General features: G+C 42.1%; 1 protein-coding gene across 14 annotated transcripts in view; it reads left to right on the top strand.

The window, feature by feature from the left end:
- Positions 1-20,923, top strand: part of myo3b (myosin IIIB) — a 661,003-nt gene that overhangs the window by 336,780 nt on the left and 303,300 nt on the right. For all 14 annotated transcript variants that reach the window (XR_005944587.1, XM_041201000.1, XM_041200999.1 and 11 more), the window contains one exon: positions 19,939-20,018. Coding sequence is in view for 13 of the 14 variants with exons in the window: in XM_041201000.1 (XP_041056934.1) it covers positions 19,939-20,018 (80 nt within the window). In the remaining variant the exon portion in view is untranslated. The remainder of the gene's footprint in view (positions 1-19,938; positions 20,019-20,923) is intronic.

Genomic DNA, 20,923 nt, shown 5'->3' with positions numbered 1-20,923 from the left:
TTGGCGAGCAGTGGCGTAAAATCCTGCCCACGCTGTTGTGAAACCAGTTTGCGATCGTTCGCTCCACCCATCAATGGCAGGCTGCATTTCCCGCCACCGAATGTCATTTGAATACATTTGCATCTAATTATAAGCGCTGCTCGCTGGAATCATCCTCCCATGCTGGATTATCCAGGCACGCCAATGTGTTTCACTACTGTGCATAAGCGATGTGCACCTGGCAAGTTGCACTTTGCTCGGGACTTCGAGGTGTGTTTGCCTACCTTGCTTTGGGCAGCACTCACGGTCATCAGTGCCAGACTTCGCAGGCAGCACCACATCACTTTTAGGGGTGCTAAGAGGCAGGTCTCTACCTACCTGACCAGCTGGTAAGGTGGGGATGGCTTTTCAACAGCTGCAGGGCTAGGGCTTGCTTGGGGAAGGGGAGAAGTGGCCTCAGGCAAGGGAAGAGGCTGTAGGGCGAGGGCTGTAATGGGAAAGGGGGCCATCTCAGGGGGTGTGGGGGCACATGTTGTTCTGCACAAGTGGCCTCAAAATGGTGAGGGCTGAGGAGGCTGTCTCCAGAGAAGATGAGTCCAGATGGAGATGTGAGGGTGTGTGTGAGAGAGTGAGTGGTGATTTCCCTTGGGCTGGCAGTGAGTGATATGCCAGTGAACGTGTGATGGCCTTGTGAGTGTGTGAGTTTAGGGTGATAAGATGTTGCCTTACCCTGGTGGCATAAATGACATTATTCATCCGTTTTCTGCACTGGATGGCTGACCTCTTGGCCAGAAATTTCCCATTGGCGATTTGGGGATGGGGCCCGCTCGCCGATGGGAAAATGATGCAGGATGACGTTGAGAGGAACCCCCGATGTCATCCTGGTCCCTTTAAATTTTTAGGAAGGTGGGCGGACAGTGAAATCAGCTGTTCACCCGCCGACCTGTCAATGGCCAATTGAGGCCATTGACAGGATCATTAAGCTCATTGAAAGACCGGCCTGTCCAACCTTAACGCTGGCGGGCAGGCCAGGAGCCCCAGCGGACTTCTGAAAAAAGATAACACCTCATCCACTGGCGGGATGAGGTTTCATCTCAGCTTTTAAAAAGTTTACTAAAGTTTCACTCATATTTATTAACATGTCCCATCTTGTGTGACAGTGTCACATGAGGAGGACTTGTTAATAATGCTTTTCTTTCTCTATTTTTAAACATTCAGCGCTCTTCCTGAGACAGCACTTAATCTCAGGGAGCAGTGTGCTCTTTTGTGCACATGACAGATGGGGAATCCTTCCCCCCACCCCCACACAGGAAGCGTATAGTGCTTCCTGTCGGGAATGCCGCTGGGTGGGCCTTAATTGGCCTGCCCACTCAAAACGGCGGCCGGCCCCGTTTCGACGGCAGAGTTCAGCTGTCCGCCCGCCGCCAAGCCAGTGGGGCCCACCCGCCCATCAAGGTCAAAATTCTGGCCCTTGTGTGCAGCATTGGCACTGACCACCTCTGACACCGCCTACCAAATCGGAGTGCTGATACTGATGGGCCTCCTGTGGCCAGAGCTGGGTGAGAGGACATCACTGCATGGCCTCGACGGCTGCCCATGAGCTAGATGGCGAGCTTCCTGTGGCTGCATAATTAATAAGGTGGGAAGGGGATGAAATGGCGCAAAAACCTGTCATTGCGGCCTGTGGGTATAACTACTTTCTTTCTACCTACTACCTCACTTTGCGCAAATCTGGGACGATTCAGCCCAAGGTCTTTGGTGGAGGGTTAGCGAAGCGATGGAAAATGAGTGTGCTGAAATGTCTCCATGACCCCTGTCTCACCTCACTCTCCTGTCTCCAGGGATCCAACGATGATCCCTGGTGAAGACCTCAGAGCGTTACTGACAATTGCTGCTAAAGAGCAGCTCATCAGCTTAAATTTGCCTGCAACCCCAAACCACCAGTCCACCTAACCCCCCCTCAACTAACCCCACAAAATTCCACACCAAACAGGTGTTCATAGTGGTACAGTGACTTGCTATTGCAATGTATATCAGCTGATCTCCTCCGTTCACAGATAACCTGATGAAGTCAGGAGCAGAGGTCATCAGGACTCTCTCCCATGCATCACCACTGACAGAGCAAGCCTGCTGATTTTTGGGTCCTTCATTTTTAGGTTGGGTAACTACTGCAGTAGGAAATGCACAGCAGGTCTGTCAGCATCTGTAAACTCTTCATTCAAATCAGTGTTCTGGTGAAGGGTTGCAACCAAATTATTAGCCTGTTTTTTTTCTTCGCAAGTGCTGATGGATCTCTCTTTTTCAGTATTTTCTTTGTTTCATATTTCTAATATTGATGGTTTTGTTCTTTTTATTGATCTTATATTTTCATTAATGGTAAATCTTACATTGCTGGTTAATTGATAGTCTTTTCAAAGGATGTCAAGATTTAAAATTTAGATTGGAGTATAATTGTGCTCTAATTGATACATTATTGATGTAATTTCCTGAGCCAAAAAATATCAAAGAAATGACCATGATTTCTGATGTCTGCTCAAAGCTGGTGAGCTTCCTCAACATCATTGTGTACTTGTGAAATTTAGGCTAATATCTTTATATTGCAGAGAGTCTGCTTCACCCTATGCAAACAACAAAATGAAAGGATTGTTCCTGGATAAAACAGCATGCTCTATTTTTTGAACCACTGCACATTGCTTCAGTAAGATTTAAACAGCTGCTGAGAAACCTTTACATTAAACAAACTATAAAATGTGATGTCTATTCAGCTCAGCTGTTCTTAATCTTCATTTCTCTATTGGGATTCAAGTAATGACATACACAGGTGGCCTTATGAACCTCAGTTAAATAGTGTACCTGCTAATAACAGAAATCAAATAAACACCACTTAAGCATTTCAATTTGCTGTTAAATTCATTATATTGTATTTTTCATCTGATTTAAGTTTTATCAATTATGCCCACCCTGTCATGGAGCAAAAGATTGTTCATCTCTTAGAACTTGGCATCCTTTCCTTACCTTTGTGAATCAATATTATTCCTAAGGGTTCATCAGTAGAGTAGCTGCAGGGTTAGCACTTTATTTAATTTAGTTGGAGATATCCTTATTAAAGCTAGTGGTATTGCTGTGTGTGTTACTTAGTAGCATTTAAGTTAGAAATGCTGTAAAAAGTATTTAGATTGTTCAGAAGTAGCAAATCTAATTGCTGGAAATACTTGTAATCTGAAGTCATCATATTTAAAGTATATTTAAAATCAACTCAGTATACAATTAAACTATTTCTTTCTTTTCTACCCTCCTTCCCTAAAAGTGCTGAATTCTGCTGGGGAATGTTTCTATCAGCTGTCAGCTCACCAGTAGTTAGGCCATACCCAACAATTGGGGAAAAAAAAATGCAAGGATTTAATGGGGTCTTCCAACTGTTGCACTCATTCCAAGCTCCACAGCAGCCATTGCTGCCTCAGTGCTTGTGACCCCAAAATTCTGTCTTGCCACCTCACTGTGGGTCATGACCCACAGTTTGGGAAGCCCTAATTTAGGCAGTATTCTGCCTAAATACCCTTGATGAAAACCTCCAAGTTCTCCTGGAAGTCAGGACACACAGACTCCTGGCACTGCAATGTGCCAAGTTGATCAGAGATGCCTGTAGTGCTACCTAGAGGGTGATGGCACTGGCACTCACTGCCACCTTCCTTACTTCCAGGACTACAGACTGTGGCAATAATTTTTCAGTGACTTGACCATGTCATGTTTTATGTATGATGATAAGGAGAAAGACCACCAGCCTAGGTTGCACTTCCATCTGATTCAATTCGGTTCAATTACCTCTGCCCCAAGTCTCTCCAGCATTTCTCCTTTCGCACTTGCTTCCATTCTGTCGGGCACAGATTGGAGATTTCCATCTTGGGAGAATTAGATACTGCTAATGAGGTGATTGTATCCTGAACATTTGGATATATAAAGATAGAAACTGTGGTGTACTGAAAAGTACAAATTCTAGGATGTCCGTGTAGTTCAAATATGGAGTGCTGCAAGAACTTCAAAATTGGCAAGCTGGCTTAGAGGAACAAGAAGTGGGGAGAATGTTACCCGAGTGGAGGTAAGGAAATGGTAACTTATGGCTTCTGAGTTGTGGAACTCAGAATTCATGGGCAATCTCCTGAAAAGAAGGATATTTGAGGAACATTATATGATTGTGCAATCTCTGACAGCAATCTCCCAGGATGCATGGCAACTGACAGTGTAACTGTAGAGTGTGAGACCTTGCATTACAGTAATTCAGAAGCTTTGTTTTGCTTGCAGAAGCAAAACAGGTTTGAACTTTGCAGCAGGCACTGGATAAAAAGCAGCCAAAGATCAATTCATGGATCCACAAGATTACAGCTCCTGAGTCAATAGGGAATCAACTAGAACACAGCATGGGTTGTGACTTTCAGGCCGTAGCCAATGTTGTGCCTCAGGGATTTCAGCATCTCCTAGTTGTTATTAGACCAGCAGCCATAGTGATCAGCAGGATCACAGATCCAGGGTCCAGTGGAATGTCTGTGCCAGGAGTCCGGCAGCCTGATACTGCCATCTCTCAGGACAACAGCGGAATGTGCCCTGTTTTATTCTTTTCCTTCAGAACAGCATATGAATAGAACATGAGAGGTGAGCCTAGGCTATCCAGGCACACCCTCCAGTGATGCAGCCAGCAGCGATACCCTTCCATAACCAGCTGCAACGAGATGAGGATAACCTTGATCCCATAATCCTCCTGTACAGCATGAAGCACCAACAATCTCCTGTAATCTTGATTTTTATGTGACACTTAGAAGAACCACTAGACTAGGAAGTAGAAAGTTTCATCTGGGCACTAAGTTGAGGAATAGTGATAGGAAAGAGTAGGCTGACTGCGTTTGGACATGATGATATGAAAGTAGAATGTGCAATTACATTCTGGCTTAATATTCATGAAGATCCCAATCATACAGAGAAGGGAAAAAAATTATTTGGTGCCAACTCAATCTCTCAGGTGATGATTATTAGCTTATTCATGTTGGATCAATGAAGGTTCTTGTTTTATCTTGTTGAAGGGTGGTAATGGTTTGAGGCAATATCTTTATTTGACACTGAGGGAGAAGGAGGTCAGGCTGTGGTATCCAATAAACTGAATAATGTAGGGAATACTTCAGAAATGATTTGCCCACTGATGGTCAATGCAATTGTTACTGATCATCTCAGTGGATATCATCCACGTGTCCTGGTTCCTGCAGTTCAGGATCTTCAGGAGCCAATATCTCCTCTTCAAGCATAATGAACCACTGCCCTTTGTGAATGGTAAAGTTGTGAAGTGCACAGCAGGCATTTTTCTGATGTTATACAAAGTGGTATGTTTTGTTTTATGTTAAATAGTCCTGTGTGGAGACCTCATTTATAAACAAACGAGTGGGGAGAGTCTGGAGGCTTTATTTATAAACAAACGAGTGGGGAGAGTGTGGAGACTTCATTTACAAACAAACAAGTGGGGAGAGTGTGGAGACTTCATTTAAAAACAAACGAGTGGGGAGAGTGTGGAGACTTCATTTATAAAACACGAGCAGGGAGAGTGTGGGGACTTCATTGATAATAAAAATGAGCAGAGAGAATGTGGAGACTTTATTGATAAAAAACGAGTGGGGAGAGTGTGGAGACTTCATTTATAATAAAAACAAGTGGGGAGAGTGTGGAGACTTCATTTATAAACAAACAAGTGGGGAGAGTGTGGAGACTTCATTTATAAACAAACAAGTGGGGAGAGTGTGGAGACTTCATTTATAAACAAACAAGTGGGGAGAGTGTGGAGACTTCATTTATAAACAAACAAGTGGGGAGAGTGTGGAGACTTCATTTAAAAACAAACGAGTGGGGAGAGTGTGGAGACTTCATTTATAAAACACGAGCAGGGAGAGTGTGGGGACTTCATTGATAATAAAAATGAGCAGAGAGAATGTGGAGACTTTATTGATAAAAAACGAGTGGGGAGAGTGTGGAGACTTCATTTATAAACAAATGAGTGGAGAGAGTGTGGAGATTTCATTTTTTAAAAAATGAGCATGGAGAGCATCTGATTAGTGAGTTCGATTGGTGAGTATTTCTAATCTTTAAAGCAAAATAAAGGTCTTTAGTTTGTGTTTAGCTCTCTTGTCTTTTTCTTAAAAATAGCTTGTTAAATATGGGGAAGAGTTTTGCCGTTGGTGAGCAGGGGCCCAATCGCCGACGCGCGATGACATCTGGAGGAACCCCCGACGTCATCTCGGCCCATTTAAATCTTCAGGAAGGTGGGCCCGCAGCAAAATCAGCTGTGGTCCCGCCAACCTATCAATGGCCAATTGAGGCCATTGACAGGATCAATTATACAATTAGAGGACCTGCCTATCCAGCCTTAAGGTTGGCGGGCAGGCCAGGTGCCCTGGCGAGGAATAGAAAAAACATGAAACCTCATCCACCAGCGGGGTGAGGTTTCATGTAGGGATTTAGAAAGTTTAATAAACTTATAATGTAAATTATGAACATGTCCCATCTCATTGTCATATGCCTAATTTTCATATTTTTAGAAGTGTAAGCGATCTTCCTGAGGCAGCACTTAGCCTCAGGGAGATGTGCACTATTTCGTGCGCATGCGCCAAAGAGCGCACTCTCACAGTTGGGGAATCTCCCCCCCCCCCCCCCCCGCACATAGCCCTTCCCACTGAACATCACGCTGGGTGGGCCTTAATTGGCCTGCCGATGTAAAATGGGGCCTGTTTCTCCAGTGGGGATCGGCTCCCCACCCGCCGGAGATTGGGTTGGGCCCGTCCGCCCAGCAGGCAGAAATTTCTGCCCATTAAGTTTAATAAACTTATTGGGCAGAATCTTCTGGCTGGTGGCGGTGGGGCCCATTTTGGCGGCGGCAATCGGCTGCCCGCCCACCGCCGAGTCGGTCGGGCCCGCCTGCCCATCAAGGGCAAAATTCTGCCTATTATGTAAATTATGAACATGTCCCATCTCATGTGTCACATGAGGGGGACATGTTAGGGAATTTTTTTTTCTAATTTTGATATTTTTAGAAGTGTAAGTGATCTCCCTGAGGCAGCACTTAGCCTCAGGGAGATGTGTGCTCTTTCATGCGCATGCGCGAAAGAGCACACTCTTGCTTTTGGGGAATCCCCCCCCCCGCACGGGAAGCACATAGCGCTTCCCGACAGACGTCATGCAAGACCCGCCCATTTAAAATGGCAGCAGGGCCTGCTTCTCCGGCGGGAATCGGCTCCCCACCCACCAGAGATTGGGTCAGGCCTGACAGCCAGAAAATTCTGCCCATAAGATCAACACTGGTGTGTAAAAAGAATTAATTGCAATGAAGTGTAAAGAGCGGGGATACTGGAATAATTAATTAATTAAATAAATGAAATACAATAGTGATAGCAGGATGGGTGATGTGTTGCTGCAGCAGCATGTGGGAGCTTCTGGACACCAAGATGATCCGGAGTGAACACATCTGTAGTAAGTGTTTGCAGCTCGAGGAATGTCGGATCCGAGTTGAGAAGCTGGAGTCCGAGCTGCAGACATTGTGGTGCATCAGGGAGGGGGAAAGTTACCTGGACACTTTGCTCCAGGAGGCGGTCACACCCCTCAAATTAGGTATTCAAATTTGGTCTGTGATCAGGGGCAGAAGGATGTGACTGCAGGTGAAGCAGGTATGGGGACCCGGGGGTAGTATTCGAGGAGCCTCGGCCCCTCAACTGTCCAACAGTTACAAGGTTTTTGCAACCTGTGTGGACAAGACCAGAGACTGCAGGGAGGATGAAAGAACTGATCACGGCACCACGGTACAGGGAACCATTCAAGTAGGGGGAGGATATTAGGAACGTAGTAGTGGTAGGGGACAGTATCATTAGGGGGATAGATGCTGTTCTCTGCAGCCATGAGCCTAAGTCCCGAAGGCTTTTTTGCCTGCCCGGTGTTAGGGTTAAGGACATCTCCTTGGCGTTGGAGAGGAACTTGGAGTGGGATGGGAGGGATCCAGTTGTCATCGCCCATGTTGGTACCAACGACATTTCTAGGATGAGAAAGGAGGTTCTGCTGAAAGAATTTGAACAGTTAGGGGCTAAATTAAAAAACAGAACCTCCAAGGTAATCACCTTGGGGTTACTACCTGAGCCAAGGGCAAACTGGCATAGGGTACATAAAGTTAAGGAGTTAAATACATGGCTCAAAGATTGGTGTGGGAGGAATGGGTTTCAGTTCATGGGCCAGTGGCACCTGTACTGAAGGAACCTGTGCCAGTAGGACAAGCTTCACTTGAACCATGCAAGGAGCAGTGTCCTGGCGAATTGAATAACTTGGGCTGTAGATAGGTCTTTAAACTAAAAAGGTGCGAGGGTGGGGGTGGTGGGCAGGAGGGTTCTGGAGAGGGGATACGTAGGCTTACAAAGCAAAAGGATATGGCAGCTTTGCAGGGCAGCTATTTAAGTAATGATACCCAGAGTGTGACAGGAAGGGACAGAGTGTATGAGCATTTTAAAAAGCAGCAAATAGGGTCAAAGGGCTAAAAATGGTATAAAGGGAAAATTAATGGCTCTTTACTTAAATGCAGGTGGTATTCAGTCAAAATAAATGAATTAACGGCACAAATAGAGGTTAATGGATATGATCTTATAGCCATTACGGAGACGTGATTACAAGGAGATTAAAGCTGGTAGCCAAATATCCAGTGGTATGTGGACTTCTTGAAAGGACAGGCAGGAAGGAAAGGGTGGTGGGTAGCTTTGTTAGTACGAGATTGAATAAGTACGATAGCAAGAAAAGATCTTGGATTGGAAAATGTAGGGCAGAATTTTCTGCCTGTCAGGCGGGCGAGCCCAACCCAATCTCCAGCAGGGTGGGGAGTCGATCCCCGTCGGAGAAGCGGGCTGCACCGCCATTTTACATGGGCGGGCCAATTAAGGCCCTCCCAGCTTGACGTCCGGTGGGAAGCGCTACGTGCTTCCTGTGCGGGCGGGGGGATTCCCCAAAAGTGAGAGTGCGCTCTTTCACATGTGCGCATGAAAGAGCGCACATCTCGCTGAGGCTAAGTGCTGCCCCAGGGAAATCGTTTCCACTTTGGAAAAGATTAAAAATAGAAAAAAATAATTCCTTATCATGTCCCCCTCATGTGACAATATCACATGAGATGGGACATGTTCATAATTTACACTATCACTTTATTAAACTTTTAAAAACACTACATGAAACCTCATCCTGCCGCTGGATGAGGTTTCATGTTTTTTCTATTGCCCGCTGGGGCTCCTGGCCTGCCCACCAACCTTAAGGTTGGACGGGCAGGTCCTTTAATTGTTTCAATGATCCTGTCAATGGCCTCAATTTTGCTGATTTTGCTGCGCCCCTGCCTTCCTGAAAATTCAAATGGGGCGGGGTGATGTCAGGGGTTCCGCCTGACGTCATCCCGTGTCATTTTGCGCAAAGGCAAGTGGGCCCCGCCCCCTGCTCGCCAAAGGCAAAATTCTGCCCGTAGAATCCGTATGGGTGGAGGTACGAAATAGCAAGGGGAAGATGACACTGGTGGGAGTAGTCTATAGGCCCCCTAACAATAGCTATACTGTAGGGCAGAGAATAAATCAGGAGATAATGAGGGCATGTAAAAAAGGCAGTACATTAATCATGGGTGACTTTATTCTTCATGTAGATTGGGAAAATCAAATTGTCAGAGGTAACCATGAGCAAGAATTCATAGAGTGTATTTGGGACAGTTTCCAAATACAAAATGTTGTGGATCCAACCAGGGATCAGGCTATTTTGGATCTGGTAATGTGCAATGAGGCAGGTTTAATAAATGATCTCAGAGTAAAAGATCCCCTAGGAAACTGACCATAACATGGTAGAATTTAGCATTCAGTTTGAGAGTGAGAAACTTGGGTCGGAAAAAACTGTGCTAACCTTAAATAAGGGTAATCACAAAGGAACAAGGGCAAAGTTGGCTGGAATGAACTGGGAAAGGAGTTTAGCAGAAAAGACGGTTGATGAACAATGGCAGATGTTTAAGAAAATAGTTCATGACTCACAACAAAGTGAGGAGGAAGGATTCGAGGAAGGGGATAAACCAACCATAGTTAACCAAAGAAGTTAAGGATAGTATCAAATTGAAAGAAAAAAACATAAAATGTGGCAAAGATTAGTGGTAAGACAGAGGATTGGGGAAGTTTTAAACACCAACAAAAGAAGACCAAAAAAACAAATAAAGAGGGAGAAAATAAACTTTGAGGATAAACTATCAAGTAATATAAAAACAGACAGTTAGAGCTTCTTTAAATATATAAATAGGAAGAGAGGGGCCGAAGTGAATATCGGCCCCTTAGAGAATGTGGCTGGGGAAATAATAATGGGGAATCAGGAAATGGCAGAGGAGTTGAATAAATACTTTGCATCAGTCTTCTCGGGGGGGAAACATTAATAGCATTCCAAAAATACTAAATAATCAAGGGGCAAAAGGGAAGAGAAGAAATAAATACAATAACTATCACTGGAGGAAAAGTACTAGGGAAACTAATGGGGCTAAAGGCCAATAAGTGCCCTGGACTTGATGGGTTGCATTGTAGGATATTAAAGGTAGTAGCTACATAGATAGTGCATGCACTGGTAATAATTTTCAAAGAATTCTTAGATTCTGGAAAAATTCTAGAGGATTGGAAAACTGTTAATGTAACATCCCTATTCAAAAAGGGAGGTAGACAAAAAAACAGGTGACTACAGGCCAGTTAGCATGACATCTGTCGTTGGGAAAATGTTAGAGTCTATTATAAAGGATGTAGTAGCAGAGCATTTGGAAAGGTATAATAGAATCAGGCAGAGTCAACATTGCTTCATGAAGAGGAAATCATGATTGACAAATTTATTAGAATTCTTTGAGGCAGGAGCAGGCAGGGTAGATAAAGGGGAACTAGTAGATGTAATATTTTTGGATTTCCAAACGGCGTTTGATAAGGTACCGCACACAAGGCTACTTAGTAAGATAAAAGCCCATGATGTTGCGGGGTAGTATATTAGTTTGGATAGAGGATTGGCTAACTAATAGGAGACAGAGAGTTGGAATAAAGCGAGCATTTTCAAGATGGCAATCTGTAACTAGTGGAGTACCACAGAGATCAGTGCTGGGGCCACAATTATTTACAATATATATTAATGACTTGCATGAGGGAAGTGAATTACTATCACCAAGTTTGTGGATGACACAAAAATAGTTGGGAAGGCAAGTGTTGAAGATGACACAAAGAGTCTATAAAGTAATATAGACAGGTTAAATGAGTGGGCACAAAGTTGGCAGATGGAATATAATTTGGGAAAATGTGAGGCTATGCACTTTGGCAGGAAGAATAGAAGAGCTGAATATTATTTACATGGAGAAACACTACAAATAGCTGCGGCACAGAGAGATTTGGGGGTCCTTGTGCATGAATCACAAAAAGCTAGCATACAAGTTCAGCAGGTAGTAGGGAAGGCAAATGGGATGTTCACCTTCATTTCAAAGGGAATGGAGTATAGAAATAGGGAAGTCTTGCTAAATGTATGCAAGACACTAGTTAGACCACACCTAGAATACTGTGAACAGTTTTGGTCCCCTTATCTAAGGAAAGATATACTGGCATTGGAGGCAGTCCAGAGAAGGTTCACAAGGTTGATCTTGGATATGGAGGGATTTTCTTATGAGGAAAGGTTGAGTAGGTTGGGCCTGTACTAATTGGAGTTTAGAAGAATGAGAGGCGACCTTATTGAAACATATTAGATTCTTAGGGGTTCTGTTGAAGGGTCATGAGGACTCGAAACGTCAGCTCTTTTCTTCTCCGCCGATGCTGCCAGACCTGCTGAGTTTTTCCAGGTAATTCTGTTTTTGTTTTGGATTTCCAGCATCCGCAGTTTTTCGTTTTTATTTTTTAGATTCTTAGGGGACTTGACAGGGTGGATGCCGAGATGTTGTTTCCCCTTGTGGGAGAGTCTAGGATCAAAGGGCATAATCTCAGAGTAAGGGGTCACCCATTTGAGACAGAGATGAGGAGGAATTTCTTCTATGAGGGTAGTGAATCTGTGGAATTCTTTACTTCAGAGGGCTGTAGAGACTGGGCCATTAAGTATTTTCAAGGCTGAGATCGACAGATTTTTTATCAGTAAGGGAATCAAGTGTTATGGGGAAAAGGCAGGAAAGTGGAGTTGAGGACTACCAGATCAGCCATGATCTCATTGAATGGTGGAGTAGACTCAATGGGCTGAATGGCCTACTTCTGCTCCGGTGTCATATGGTTATATGAAGGATGCAGTCCACTACCCTGTTTGCTTTAGGTATAGCTCTGCTGCATTGGTTCTGAACTTTTAAAAAGTTAGGAATTAAGATACCAACTCTTTTTCTTGCACCGCTGGCTTCCATTATGTTTCATGAAAGGTGTACGTACATTTAGCACTAGTCCTGCCCGTCTCCAAAACACTGCACTTGTCTAAATTGTATACTATTTACCAAATATGGGTCCATTCTCTCACCATATCTTGTTCTGCTTGCAATAATTTGGTTATTTCTAATGTCCAAACACTTGCACAAACCTTGATATCATCTACAAACTTGTGTATCATATTCCTAACACCAACATCTAGGTCACCAATAAAGATAGTAGTCATCAGTAGCTCTAAGGCGGGACCATGTGGGACACCACCATCAAATGGTCTCCAAACAGGTCCATAGCCATTGATAGCTTTCTGCCTGGCATGCAGCCCATTCTCAATCCATTGAAATAGCTTCACACTAATTCCACTGACCTCAAATCATAATCCCAAAACACGGTAATGGAGAAGAGAATCCAGGCCATTGTGTAGAAATGACTTCAGTCAGTAATTTACTATATGAATACTGAGTCAACATGACTACCGTAAGTAATTTATGACTTTGTTGTTCATTATTCCTGCAGTCAAATTCCCACCTGCAGAAAGAAAGAAACTTATATTTATAAAGTGTGCCATATCAGGCAAAAGGAAAAACAAAGACAAGTGTTGTGCACAAAGGAAAAAACTGCTTCTATTACAGCAACAATAAGGTCAATGGAGAAAAAGATAAAGCAACTTATTGTTGATAGTTGAGCATTATCTTCATAAATAAAGAATGATGCAACTTTATCATTTAGTACCTCTGTCATTTCCTTGGGGAAGAGGAAAATGGAAATTGGGAAAGTTGTTTCTGGGTACGGTAGAAGTTAGAGGACCTTTTAAAAATTGTTAGGACCCTAGAAAGAGTCCCTGGGATGGACACAAATGGAAGCAGCTACCCATAGGAGCCAGCTTCTGGCACCCTTTCTCTCATAGGGGCAAAAGTGGCCTGGCCCATGTCTGAAGCTTTTTAGTGTAAATATTGTAGTAGTAGCCTCTATGCCATTCTCCAGAGGCCAGAATTTTCCTGTTGACGATTTGGGGGCAGGGCCCGCTCGCCGACGGGAAAATGATGTCGGGGGAACCCCTGACATCATCCCGGTCCCTTTAAATTTTTAGGAAGGCGGGCGGACACCGAAATCAGCTGTCTGCCCGCCGACCTGTCAATGGCCAATCAAGGCCACTAACAGGCTAATTAAGATCATTAAAGACCTGCCCGTCCAACCTTAAGGCTGGCGGGCAGGCCAGGAGCCCCAGCGGGCTCCTGATAATACATGAAACCTCATCCACTGGCGGGATGAGGTTTCATGTCCGTTTTTAAAACGTTTAATAAAGTTTATGTCATTTTTATTAACATGTCCAATCTCGTGTGAAAGAGCGCACGTTGACAGTTGGGGATTCCCTACGCTGAACTGGTGGGGCCTGCACACCCACCAAGGGCAAAATTCTGCCCATAGTAACTATGTCCACCCAATGGCTAATGTTAGAGTATGAGAGATATCATGATGGAATTCCTGAGCAACTGGCTGACTCAGTACTATTTCCTCTCAAGTAAGTGCCCCTATACTGGTGCGTAGACAAGTCAAATGTCAACCTGTAATTTCTGAGCAACTGACAGCAGTTAGATCTGTAGTTGAAGCAACTACTTTCACATTTGAAGTGACTGAATTATCATTATTGTGGTAGCTTCTTCTAGGTATCCCCTATGATGTGACATACCCAAGAACTGTTTGGTTACCCACAGAGTGATGTTCCCATTTGAAGAACTAGTTATTGAGTATTGGGAACAAATTCATCGAAAGAAAGTATTAGACAGTTATTGAGGAGATCAACAGAAACATCAAAGAGTTGGGCAGCTAGGTGTGTGAAAGGGTGATTAGTAGTGCTGGGGCAATCTGGGCAGTCTAAGCATTATATGGAAAAAGGAAGAAATAATCTGAGAGAACCATGTTGGCAGTAGAGTTTTTGCAGGTCTGCCTCTGTGGTGGCAAAGTGAAATGGGGATGATGTTGAGGAGAGCAAGGAGGGCCAGGAAATCAGCAGTGGTGGGGCATGGGTGGGTTCCAGGTTTTCGGAAGTTCTGAACTTGAGCAGAGCAGAGATTATGCTCAGACAGGAGAGTGGAGAATTCAACAAATAAGGCAAATGGAGAGGTGGTAGATAGGAATGCTGTGTAAGGAGGATAGATGATGTTAAGCTGTTTGAATGTAGAGAAACAGCCAGAGAAGTAGGGAAGAGACCAAGGTGAGATTTGGGGATGGGTGGTACACTACCATTGCAATGGGTAGGACAGGGAATCTGATGAATCATGAAGCTATGATGATGGTGATGGTGAAGAAGAGAGCTGGCATCTGTGTGGCATGTTTTGGTTAAGCTCAGGATGAGATTGTGGAGGATTTGTTTGTGAACATTTATTGGTCAATATAAAGGGAGAGGATGCCATAGGCCAATGAGGATTGGAGGAGACTCCTTGGGTGGTGTGAGGTAAAAGTGAGAGTTAAAGAAGGGAACAGTCAAGAAGAAAGAGGGCAGAGGAGTTGTTTGTGGAGAAGTGAAATGGGCTGGAGAGCTGCTGGAAAAGAAAAGTGGGGCGGTAGTGTAAATTCTTGGGCAGGGTGATACTGACTGAAGGGGAAGAGAAGCAGTCAGTCTGTTCAGGAGCAATGAGAGCTCAAGACAGTGAAACGGAAGGAGTCCAGCAAGTAGCAAACTGGGTCAGAGTGTTGAGGGAGATGGGAGTAATAATTCAGGGGAATATGAAAGTTAGTTGCTGATGTGAAGGTGCACAGATTGAGCAAGGTAATAGAGAGACAGATGACAAGTCTAGAATATGCACTGGAGACACGATGGAATGAAGTTAAAACATTCAACAAAAGTCAGACCATTATAGAATATTTCAGGATCTGCATAGGAATCAGAGTCCAGATGTTCATAATGTTTGAGAAATGTGGGGAATGTATAGAAGATGGAGACTAATCAAGAGTCAGCACTAAGGTTGCTGAGTAGCATGGGCCAGCATAGACATTGGAATGTAGTCCTGGATGTCCACAGAGTGTCTGAAAATAACAGATTAATGTTCCATTTATTAATTCTAAAAAGGTTATCAAATTTATACTTTTGGATTTGGAGTTATTGATCATATATTAACAGTGAATTGAGGTTCATTCATTCTAGCAGAAATTGTATGATAAAAGTAAAGGACAATAAAAAGCTTATTTCAGTTACATCAGTCCCCACTTGACTGAAATGCTATTGACAGACTGATTTCTGGCTTGTATATGTTGCAGTATTTAAAAGAACTGTGTAACCATTTAGTTAAGTTTCAGAATTGCACTACAGGACTGAGGAATTAAAAAAGTACAATTAGAAGACAATTTTAAATATTGGTGTTTAAATATTTTTCATATTTTCCAATCCTTGCAGATTGTTTTAAAATTTTAAGCAGCTTGTACAAGCATGCCATTGTAAACTTCAGTACATGTGAACTCAGTTTTACCTTTCACAGTGCAAAGAAAGAAATAACTGGCAGAAGTTCTCTGTGTTATACCAAGAAACTTAAAGAATTAAAGAAAAATTTTTAGTTCAAGTAAAATAGCTTAGAAGATTGAAGTTTAGGATGCCTGGAAGCTTGGATTTGAATTTTGCTTAATGAATTAACATTATTAAGTTACAGTTGGAAAATTTATCATATGAATGCCATTATCAAATTTTCCTTGCCCCTATTTTATCCAGGGTATTAAACTATTTATGTCTACAATAAATGTATGAATGAAATCAGTCTATAAATATCAATTAAGTCAAGCAGGAACTGCAGTTTAACTGCCTTAACGTTGTATAACCTTATACTAATAACATCATGACAATAATATCTATCTTATTGTTTCAGTTATTTTTTTGTTGTCTTAGAAAATATTCCACCTTGTTCCGAACATGCAATCTTCTATTCAATTATATTGTTTAAATTGGGTCTTTAAAAATGGAACATAATTTAGATTGTATTTTCTTTGCAGCATAAAATCTATTGTAATTTGAACATATTACTTAAATAAAACTAGTAAGTACAACATCATTACATGATTACTTGTCTATTCAGTTTCTACTAATATAAGGAAGCTAATACTTCAAAATATTAGAAACTAGATATTATCTACCGGTTGCAAAATTATTTAAATAACATAATGATGACATCTGGAGAACAAAGGCTAACTGGAACTCATCAGCATGCAATTCAACAGTATAACCAGCAGGGGTCCTTCAGCAATTGTGGTACAGCTACACAACATTGTTTTAGTTTAGATATTCAGTTTTATTTAATTATAAATATAATTATTATGAATAATAAAAAGAATAGCAAACATTTATACATTAAAATGTTTTCAAAGCTAGATGTGCATTTATTTATTAGGTTTGCAGTTATGGAAAATTACATTAAACATAGGATATTTGGCACAGATACAGGCCATTTGGCCCAACCAATCCAAGCCGGTAACTTATCATTTTGCAGATAACTTAGTTGCCAAGAATGAGTACAAAGTAAATACATTGTAAAATAATTTGTACTTTTCTTGAATACATAAATATATATTAGAAGTTTTGCTTATAGCAAACACTCAGGGCAGAATATTGCCATTAGCGTGTGGGGTGGGGGGGGGGGCGCGAGACAGCGACGCATAAAATTACGCAAGATGACGTCGGGTGTGCATCCTGATGTCATTGCGTGTCATTCCGATATTGTGTTTGGCGGCGCGCACTGGAGTTGGCTGTGCGCCTGCCAAACTGTCAATGGCCTATTAAGGCCATTAAAAAAGTAATTAAAACCTGTTTGGAACGTTGCACGTCCAACCTTAAGATTAGCGGGCAGGCAAAGAGCCCAAATGGCCTTCACGTTTTCCAGGAAACCTCATCCATGGGTGGGATGAGGTTTCCTGAAGGTTTTATTAAAATTTATAAATAAGTTTGGTAAACTTCACAAACATGTCCCAGCTCATGTCACTGTCACATGATGGCACATGTTTAAGTAATCTTTTACTTCATTTTTAAAAAACTTATTATCTACTTAATCTCCCTGAGGCAGCTCTGTGTCTCAGGGAGATTGCTGCGCTCTTTTGCGCACATGCATGAAAGAGTGCAGGCCCCAACTCTCCCTCCTCCCCCCACCCGCACAGGTAGAGCTGAGCGCTACTGGCCATGCGTTAAGCTGGGCAGACCTTAATTGGCCAGCCCACGTAAAATGGCAGCACGCAGCTAATCGCAGGCGGCAACCGGCTCCGTGCCCACCTCCACCCATTCCCGCCCAGACCGCCCACCATAGGTAAGATTCTACCCTTCATGTGTTATACCTATCCTGCCACACTTTCTGATAACAGTGTGTGTCAGTCATGGATGAGTTGCGAGCATTCTTCTCCCTGAGTCACAAGGTGCTGGGTTCAAGTCCCACTCCAGCACAAAAATCAAAGCTGACACTCTAGTGCAGTACTGAGGGACTGCTGCACTCTTGGGGTTCTATTTCTACATTTCCCATAAAGGAATAATAATGTTAAAGCTATACCAACTTTAATAAAAGCCTAATACTGAAACAACTTGTTTCAACTGACCCAAATTCTAAAGTAAAATTTTTGATTGCAACATTGTATTTTTTAACTGCTGTGATTTGTGCTATGACCTAATTTTTTCTCAAGTTATTTCTAAGTCTACTAATAGCTATAATTCACTCTCTAAAACGTCATCAATAGAGAAAGTCATGTGAATGTATTCCAGACCGTGCAAGAAAATAAATTTGTATTGACTCTGGCTACTAACATTTGTTAGAAATTTATGCGGAAGCAAGTCACAACTTCGTGATATCCAAATACAGCAATTTAACTCAAAATATTTTTACATTGTGATGGTGCAGCCAATGAGAACTACGTAGACCTACTCTGTTGGCTGTACTCAGTAATATTAAAACATTTATGTTCGGGTAACTTATGACATTAAATGGATCATCAGGTTAAGGGAAGTATTTACGGCAAAATTAAAATGGGACCAAAGTTTCTATGTTTATACCTTTAACATCAGATGTTTGGTTATTATTGGGTTAAATTGGGTATTGTGCTGTTAATAGATTTAGTGTAGTATTTGATTATTAACAGGTTTGGTACCGTATTTTAGAAAATGAAGGGAAAAATTTCCTACAACAGTGTGTCATTGTTCCTTTTTGGTTAGGTGATGCTTACCATAACTCCACCTATATCATGACTTTAATTTAGAAAACCATCTTGAAGGAGAAAGGGAGTAGTCATCGTTTATGATAATAAGGCCTGAATATTCCTGTTGGCGATCTGGGGGTGGGAAAATGACGTGGGATGACGTCGGGAGGAACCCCCAACGTCAACCTGGTCCATTTAAATATTGAGGAAGGCGGGCGGACAGCGAAATCAGCCAGTGACAGGATAATTAAGGTAGTTAAAGGCCCTGCCCGTCCAACCTTAAGGCTGGTGGGCAGGCCAGGAGCCCCAGCGGGCAATAGAAAAAACATAAAACCTCATCCACTGGTGGGATGAGGTTTCATGTCCACTTTAAAAATGTTTAATAAATTTTATGTGATATTTATTAATATGTCCCATCTTGTGCGACATTGTCACATGAGGGGGACATGTTAATTTTTTTATTTTTCTATTTTTTAAGTTTGTAAAACTTTCACTGATCTCCCTGAGACAGCACTTAGTCTCAGGGAACAGTGCGCTTTTTCGTGCACTTGCGTACTTTGATAAATAGGGAATCCCTCCCGCCTGCACAGGAAGTGCATAGCGCTCTCCGTTGGGCAGGCCGCTAGGTGGGCCTTAATTGGCCCGCCCACTTAAAATAGCGGCAGGGCCCGCTTCGGTGGCGGAGTTCGGCTGCCCACCCGCCGCTGAGCCAGTGGGGCCCACCCGCCCATCGAGGGCAAAATCCTGCCCTAAGTTTTTAGCTTAAAACTTATTTTCATTGAATAAAGTGCAAGTGACTACCTGAAGCGCAGCTGAAATGACTTTTATGTTTCATAGCATTGTTTTGACAATGTATGTTAGCAAGTGCTGTAGAAACGTTATTCACAATTATTTTTTAAAAGTAAGTACTAAGTACATAACTTAGAAATGTTTTATTCACCTGCTAAGTGATTTCGCAAAGGATTTTTTTTTTATTTGCACATGCGGCTATTAGACAGTGCATATTTAAATTGAGAATTATACCTCAGCCTTGGTCATACCATTTGTTGAAAGGTGCATGGAATATCTGCAGTGACCTATTGTTTATTTATGCTGTAAATCTGTTGAAATGTGTTAAAATGCTTCCCACTCATTTAAAAAAATCCTGCCACCCATGGATTAAGACTTTGATGTCACCAATCCTGCTTCAAAGGCTCCTTTCATTGCTATTAATCACAGTTTAGCCTCTGAAGATGTAGCCAGAGAAAACATTTGGACATCTTGTGCTAGACATACTAAAACTTTGACATATTCTAAGCGTATCACACATGCTTATTTAATATCTTTTTTTAGCATCTCTTATATAAAACTATTTTGCTTTCTTTCTTTTCAGGTAACTTAGCACAGTCAAGAGCAAAAGTAAATGCAGCATCAAGGTCATTACCTCCACAGCTTACTGTAGGCTGCAAAAAGGTTTGTATGCTTTATAACTGGCTCTTTCAAATAAGGAACTTCTAATTAGAATTGTGAGATAAAGCTGCAATTAACTTTTTTATTTTTTATCAGCCCATTCTGATAATGATCCTGAGACCCTTTTCCTTTTTTATTGCTTTAGAACAACTTATGTTTTCTGTTTCATTTGTGAACTGGAAAAGTGTATTGTGAATTTAATTCTTCATGAGATCAAATAGACAAATTTGTATTGATATAAACAGTTTCAGGAGAATAAAGTTTATTAATAGAGATATTGAAATATTATTTTACAGTCTTTTCAGTTCAATATGAGGATGTGATTTAAACTGATTCAACAGTAATGAAAATAGTTACCTTTAAGTATTTAAATCTAAAGTTTAGATTTGATCAATCTTAATTGCAGAGTATCAAACTGCATTTCACATGGACTTTACATTTACATTTACATCAAAACACTTAGTTCTTAGGTTCTTCATTTGCATCCTATGGTGCAAGTCACCAGGACTTATACCTATCCCTCTAGCTACTATATCTTCAAAGAAAACAACTGAAGTCAAGCCAATCAATGAATACAGCAGCACAAATCCAGTATGTACATATTACACTTCAGCAGCAAACATTTAACTATAACCTTTTCATCAAGCAGGGGCCATTTGGCTTGATGTTTAAAAACAAATTACTGCTCATGGTAAAGTAATGATATCCACTGGAAATCCAGAATTTTTTCTGAGTTTTCCTAAAAGAGAAGAATACAATTTGTATGATCCAAAAAAAACCTCCTTGATGATTGCATTCACACCATGATGTGAGAGACTAAATAATGAACCTTGCTACTGATCTAATCAAAAATCCCAATATTTATTTGGTCATGTGATGAGTTTGAATGCTTTGAAGCTGTGTCTATT

Source organism: Carcharodon carcharias, chromosome 12 (genome assembly GCF_017639515.1).
Source record: "Carcharodon carcharias isolate sCarCar2 chromosome 12, sCarCar2.pri, whole genome shotgun sequence".
Taxonomy (NCBI): Eukaryota; Metazoa; Chordata; class Chondrichthyes; order Lamniformes; family Lamnidae; genus Carcharodon; species Carcharodon carcharias.
Note: the sequence above shows the minus strand (reverse complement) of the source record. Positions and strands in the feature narration are given on the sequence as shown.